This window comes from Ursus americanus, chromosome 3 (genome assembly GCF_024610735.1).
Source record: "Ursus americanus isolate L20-20 chromosome 3, mUrsAme1.1.p, whole genome shotgun sequence".
NCBI classification, from domain to species: domain Eukaryota; kingdom Metazoa; phylum Chordata; class Mammalia; order Carnivora; family Ursidae; genus Ursus; species Ursus americanus.
In genome coordinates, this window is record NC_142129.1 from 44,743,720 (window position 1) to 44,750,560 (window position 6,841).

At 42.3% G+C, this 6,841-nt stretch overlaps 1 protein-coding gene across 2 annotated transcripts in view; it reads right to left on the bottom strand.

Moving 5' to 3' along the window:
* The window catches only part of GARS1 (glycyl-tRNA synthetase 1), a 44,427-nt gene extending 37,631 nt beyond the window's left edge, over positions 1–6,796 (bottom strand). For both annotated transcript variants that reach the window (XM_087860943.1, XM_087860944.1), the window contains exon 1: positions 6,510–6,796. In XM_087860943.1, the coding sequence (XP_087717069.1) occupies positions 6,510–6,731 (222 nt within the window). In that variant the 5' untranslated portion in view covers positions 6,732–6,796. The remainder of the gene's footprint in view (positions 1–6,509) is intronic.
* Positions 6,797–6,841: the final 45 nt, after the last annotated feature.

Genomic DNA, 6,841 nt, shown 5'->3' on the forward strand with positions numbered 1-6,841 from the left:
AGATGTGAGTTTCATCTCTGTCTTCCCAATCACAGCAAAAAAAAAAAAAAAAAAAAAGTGAAATACTGAGACACAAGTAATATTTATTATTCACAGATCTATTCCTACCATTAGCGTTTCAGATGGTAAATCATTACAAAAGACCTCCCAAGAAACTACTAAAAAGGCTTTTCTAGCACCCCATCTCACCAGATTCAGAAGACATCAATCCTCTCCTAAAGGTGCAAAATGTTTTCAAACTGGCAATCACAAGAAAATGTGAGCTCCATGCCAGCAATGGTTTGGTAAAACTAGCACCCCCAGTAAGCCACAATCATCTCAGAACAATATATAGCATTTTAGCAAGAGCTTACTATATGCACTGTGGGCAGCATTCTCAATACTTCACAGGAACTATCTCATTTTAATGTTTATAACTCCATTCCCATATTACAGATGAAGAAACTTGCTACAAAAAGGTTAAATCATTTGCGGAACATCACCAGCTAGCAGATGGTGGAGTCAGATCCAAACTCTGGAAATACAACTTCAGAGCCTACACTTTTTTTTTTAAAAAGATTTATTTATTAGAGAGAAAGAGAGAGCTGGGGGGAGGGGAGAGGCGGAGGGAGAGAATCTCAAGTGGACTCCTCACTGAGCCTGGAGCCTGACACGGGGCTCAATCCCAGGACCCTGAGATCATGACCTGAACCAAAATAAACAGTCCGACGCTTAACTGACTAAGCCACCCAGGCGCCATAGAGCCTACACTTTTATTACTAGATGCATTAACACAAAAATATGCAAGGGTATGAAGAAAGCCCATTTAGCAATTCTGCAAAACCTCTCCTATCTTGACAATTATTAAATTTTACTACAGGTTTAAAAAAAAAAAGTTCTTCTTGGTTATTTTTCTCTATATTAATTACTTTGTTAGAGCATCAAGCTACATCACCGAAATCATTTCAGTGACCTCTCAATTCCAAGCAATGATACTGAAAATACATAACCAAATCTCTACACCAGTTCCTCCCTAAACCTCCAGATCAAGTTAAAGTCATTTCAACAGATCCTGTTTGCACTGAGACCTTGAGATATATATTTCTTCAGCTACAGAATCTCACCTCATGTTTAGACAAAGCTGGGGGTGGGGGGAAGCATTCTTGACAGGAGAGTGTGATCAACACGATTAAATGCTTTAGATAGGTAAAATGATGATTATTGAAAAGTACCCTTTAGGATACCAGGATACCAGGCAGCAGTAGAGGCCAAGGACAGAGAGCAGTGGATAAAGGAATGAATGAGAAATAAGAATGCGGAGACAATGAGAGGACAAGAGAAAACACTGAGCTGTAAAGGGAAAAACAGGCTGAGGAAATGGGAGGTACTGGGGGCTACATTCCAGACAAGAGCCCAAATCCGTCTTCATATAAATCAGATACTTCCATTCCCCTAAAACATCAGTTCTACAACTTCTTGGATCTTAGAACCTCTTTATACTGTTAAAAATTACTGAGGATCCCAAAAAAGTTTTTGTTATTGTGGTTTATTTCTACCAATTTTTACTATATTAGAAATTAAAATTCAAATTTAAAAATATTAATTCATTTAAATAACAGTAAAAGCTCAATATGTGCCAATGTACATAAAATAACATTTCTGTGAAAATAGTATTTTCCAAAACAAAACAAAACGTAGTGAGAACAGGTTTTATAATTTTGCAAATACTTTAATTTCTAGCTTAACAGAAGATAGCTAGATCTGCACATCTGCCTCTTTTGCAATAAAGCATTTTCATGGTGAAGTATACAAAGAATACCTTAAGTTAGAAAAGGGAGAATTTTAAAAGCTTTTTCAAATAATTGTGGATATTCTTCTTTTAGACTACACCAAAATTCTGACAAGTGGTAGTTTCTTAAAGGTTATTTCATAAAGGTTACTAGCAATGTGTAATTGGAAACTATACCAATGAACTTTTTATACCGTTACATTAAATCCATTAATGTATCTTGGACTCTGAATAAATCTTTTTTTTTTTTTTTAAAGATTTTATTTATTTATTTAGTTGACAGAGAGAGAGACAGACAGTGAGAGAGGGAACACAAGCAGGGGGAGTGGGAGAGGAAGAAGCAGGCTCCCAGCAGAGGAGCCTGATGTGGGGCTCGATCCCACAACGCCGGGATCACGCCCTGAGCCGAAGGCAGACGCTTAACCGCTGTGCCACCCAGGCGCCCCTTACCAATATTTGATTCTATAACATCATGCATTGTCATTTGGAAAATATTAGTTAACTGAGTTATGCAGATCCTCTAGAAACTGACCCACTTATTACACCATTTCAAAAAAAATAAATTTGTTAGTATCACTACCCATCCCATCAGAAAAGTCCGTAAGTGCTGTGAAGCTGCCAAGTTCATGCAGCAGATAAGGTTTCCAAAACTCTAAAATTAACCGAAAACCTGGTTTTATTATTGGCTACAAATACTATCAGTTGTTTTCTTGAAATGACAGGCACACTTCACTCATTTTTCAGAAAATGAATGCCCAGTATCCAAAACTGAATTTTGCAAATAATGTTCAATGAAAATAAGCAGACAGTTCAGCTTGCAACTCAAACAATCGTACAAGTGTTTTTCCCGAGACAATCATCATATTTCCATATGCTTTATGTGTATTTCCCATTTTGTCACACTGAACACTAAAAAGCTGTACGAACAAAGGTCTGGATTTAATAAAATTAATAATTAATAACTAATAATTTTTGCTGCTCCATCAAAGACACTCTAAAGCAAAACTTTTTTTTTTTTTTTTTTTTTTTTTACTTTTTAGGATATGACAATATAACTTGGTGTCTTATTTGTTTAGTTCAAGGGCAGACAGTTTTATCCATCACTACTTTTATATCTTCCATGCAAATAACACAGTAAAAAAAGGAAATAACATCTCAATTTTACTATGAAAATGGCTTTGACTTTGAGGACCTCCAAGGGTGTGAAGACCAGAGAACCACTGCCCTACGGTAATTGCTCCCAAACAAGACACCCCAAGACAGAGGTTTTTCCAACACACGGTAAAAGGAAAAAAAAAAAAAAGGCAATGTATTAGGTCTTTTTTTCAAACCTATACCTATTAAATATAAAAAAAGCTGAACAAAAGTTAAATTTTTTTTCAAATTAAAAATAAAATAATAAAAGCTAGACATGAAAGACTGCTCTTAAAAAAAAAAATTGGGGCACCCGGCTGACTCAGCTGGTAGAGCATGAAACTCTTGATCTCAGGGTTGTACGTTCAAGCCCCACCTAGGGTGAAGAGATTACTTAAAAATAAAACCTTGGGGCACTTGGTGGCTCACTCTATTAAGTATCTGCCTTCGGCTCAGATCATGATCCCAGGTCCTGGGAATCTTGCTCAGTAGGGAGCCTACTTCTCCCTCTCTGCTTGCAGCTTCCCCCTGCTTGTGCTGTCAAATGGCTGAATAAAATCTTTAAAATACATAAATTAAGGGGCGCCTGGGTGGCACAGCGGTTAAGCGTCTGCCTTCGGCTCAGGGCATGACCCCGGCGTTATGGGATCCAGCCCCACATCAGGCTCCTCCGCTATGAGCCTGCTTCTTCCTCTCCCACTCCCCCTGCTTGTGTTCCCTCTCTCGCCTGCTGTCTCTATCTCTGTCGAATAAATAAATTTAAAAAAATCTTTAAAAAAAAATAAATTAAATAAATAAATAAATAAATAAAATCTTTAAAAAAGACTGCTCTTTCTTTTGAATTATAACCTGCTTTTTTTGTATTAAAATGTCCTTTTATAAAATAAAAGGGGAAAGTAGATGGTAGTCTGAGGGTTATACTAGTTTTTTATTACTCTTATTTGGCAAAATGATGGCTGGCCACACTGTGCTAATTCCCAACTTTTTAAAAAAATAACATTTTATTTTATTTTTTAAAAGGTTTATTTTATTTTAGAGCGAGAGTGAGAGCACAAGCAGGGGAGGGGCAGAGGCACAGGAAGAGAATCTCAAGCAGACTCCCCAGTGAGCATGGAGCCTGACACAGGGCTTGATCCCATGAATGACCGGAGCAGAAACCAAGTCAGATGCTTAACGGACTGAGCCACCCAGATGCCCCAATTCCCAACTTTAAAAAAAAAACTCAATTGCCCTGGGGTGCAAGTGACGGTTGTGAGTTCGAGCCCTAAGTTGGGAGAGGAGATTACTTAAAAATAAATAAATAAATACCTCAAGTGCCCCAGGATGCCCGTGATCAAACAATGAATGTGTTTTCTAGATGCTCTGAAGCCCTCCTGCAAGTTCCATAACTAGTTCTCCAGGAAATAACTAAGAATATGCCACGGGAGGGGCGCCTGGGTGGCTCAGTCGTTAAGCGTCTGCCTTCAGCTCAGGTCATGATCCCAGTGTTCTGGGATCAAGCCCCACATCGGGCTCCTTGCTTAGCGGGAAGGCTGCTTCTCCCTCTCCCACTCCCCCTGCTTGTGTTCCCTCTCTCACACTGTCTCACTCTCCATCAAATAAAGAAAATCTTTAAAAAAAAAAAAATGCCACAGGAAAATACATTTCAGTTGATCAACAAGACCAACCTTTAAAGGCAACAGCATCCACGTAGTCAAGCAGATTAACAAATTTATATAAACCACATGCCACTAACAAGACTAGTTAAGTGCCTTAAAAATCCCACTCCAAGAATGTCCTCAATTGCACAAACTTTGCAATGGAAATATGTCAAACGGAGGGATGTGACAATGTGTCTCATTTCCTCATAAGCAAAAAAAAAAAAAAAAAAAGAGCTTTAACTAAATGATCTTTAAATTCCCTTCCAGCTGGCACCGGAATCTGTGTGATTCAAGGTTCCCGGTAGCTAACTGATACATGTGTGGTCCTGGAGAAACAGAAAAAGAACTCGAACTAACAAAGACCTTCAGAAAAAAATCTTAAAAGTACCAAAAACAAAACAAAACAAAAACCCAAGCCAACATAAACAATACACTAAATAGTAATCACATCAGAAGGCTGTTCCAAGATCAAAGTTTACTTCAGTTAACTAGTTCCACAGTCTTACTACACACGGGTGGGTAATTTGCACTGCAGTTTCAGGCTAACGTGGCAGAGGGAGGGGTTTGGGTGTGTGTTTTTCCAAATTAGATGTATTCTCCCTCCTCAAGTAAAGGATATGGGAAAAAAATTGAGAGTTACAGAAAAGACAAAGGAACAACACCTAATTTTATCTGGGTAGGGTGGGTGGTGGGAGACAGAGAATAAGCATACACAGCATTCTGATACCAATAATAAATAAGAAAAAATGAAGCCTATAGTGAAATTTCGAAACGAAACAGTACTGAATCAGGCTCAAACTGGAGAGAAGTAGACATTACAAAGTGGCAGAATTTGCTTAATTTTTGGCAACTCTGCCCCCAATGAATTATTTCCGAGGCAGGGTTCCACCCTCCGTAGCTAAGGCAAGTTATTGCATCAGGCACCGGTGCGGAAGAAACCCGTTTGGTGTTTACTACTAGGTCACAGACACCCGGGTCCTATTCCAAGCTTTATGGCTTTGCCTGACTGGATCTGAGAATCCACTTGAGCTAATCTTTTTCCCTGCCCTCTCTAAATTCTAATATTCACGCAGCGCCCTAGGAAAAGGAGGCCTGTATTAAATCACCAAGCCCTCCAGCCCAAGAAACTTCCCTCCATACCCCAAAATCAAATTTCAAAATGTTCCACACAGAGGGTGGCTGACTTCACCCAGTAACTCAGCAACGTTTACAGTTTCCTAGGTTTACGATCTGAAAGCGCACTCACTCCAAACAGTCTTCTGGGAACCCAGAGAAGATGACAGGAGCGAGAGAAGGATGAAGAGCGAAGGACAATGAACTCACATCATGATCAGAAAAAGAAGTTCAACACCTCCTCACATCCACGTTTCAACTTTTTATTTTCTCAGCCGATCATCTGGCTAACTAAGCACTGAATGAAGGAAGGTGTCAAGGAGGAAACACTATCCAAAGCATCCTGAAGATTAAAAAAGAGTCCAGTCGTAAGAAGACAGAACCGACAGCTTCGCCTCTGACCGGGGAAGAATTAGGAACCTCGCCACCCAAGTGGCACAAAGAACACCGCAGAGACTGGAAAACTGAAGTTGAGGAGATTGAGCTAGGCCAGAAGTAACCAAAGGTCACAGATTCCAGCCATCGCAGACAGGAGAGGCGCAGACACTAACAAGGACTGGGAAAGGACAGCAGATCGCGAGGGGAGGGACGCAGGATGTCGGAGGGGATCCGAGGGAGTCACCCAAGGAGAGGCTAGGACGCGGGTCCACGGCAAGGAAGGTGGCCGACGCACGCGGGGACTGGAGTCCAAAGTGGGGGAGGCGAGGAAGATACCAGGAAACCAAGGGCTTCCAGCGGATGAAGGAGAGGGGTAACCGGCGCGGTGGACGGGTGCCCGAGGAGGCGAGAGGATGACGGGGAGCAGACCAGTAGAGGAGAGCCCGTGGCCCAGGGGAGGCGCAGAATGCCCGTACCTGCTGGCGCACCGCAAGCCTCAGAGGGGCTAGCACCTCCTCGGCCCCGGCGCCGTCCATGCTGCTCCAGGAGGCGGCGGCGGGGGATGAGGTCGGGGCGCGGGCGCTCGCGCTGAGGGGTCGGCAGGGCGGGAACGAAGGCAGGGCAGGGAGCCGGGAGGGCAGCGACAGCAGCAGCGCGGTGCGGGCGGCTCTAAGCAGCGCCCAGCGCAGAGAGGGCATGAGCCGGCGGGCCTGGGCGGTGCGGAGCGGGCGGCAGCGGAAGCGGCGCGCGCCGCGGGGCCGGGAGCATGATGAAATCGCCGCGTAAACGCCGCGGCGCGTGCGCAGCC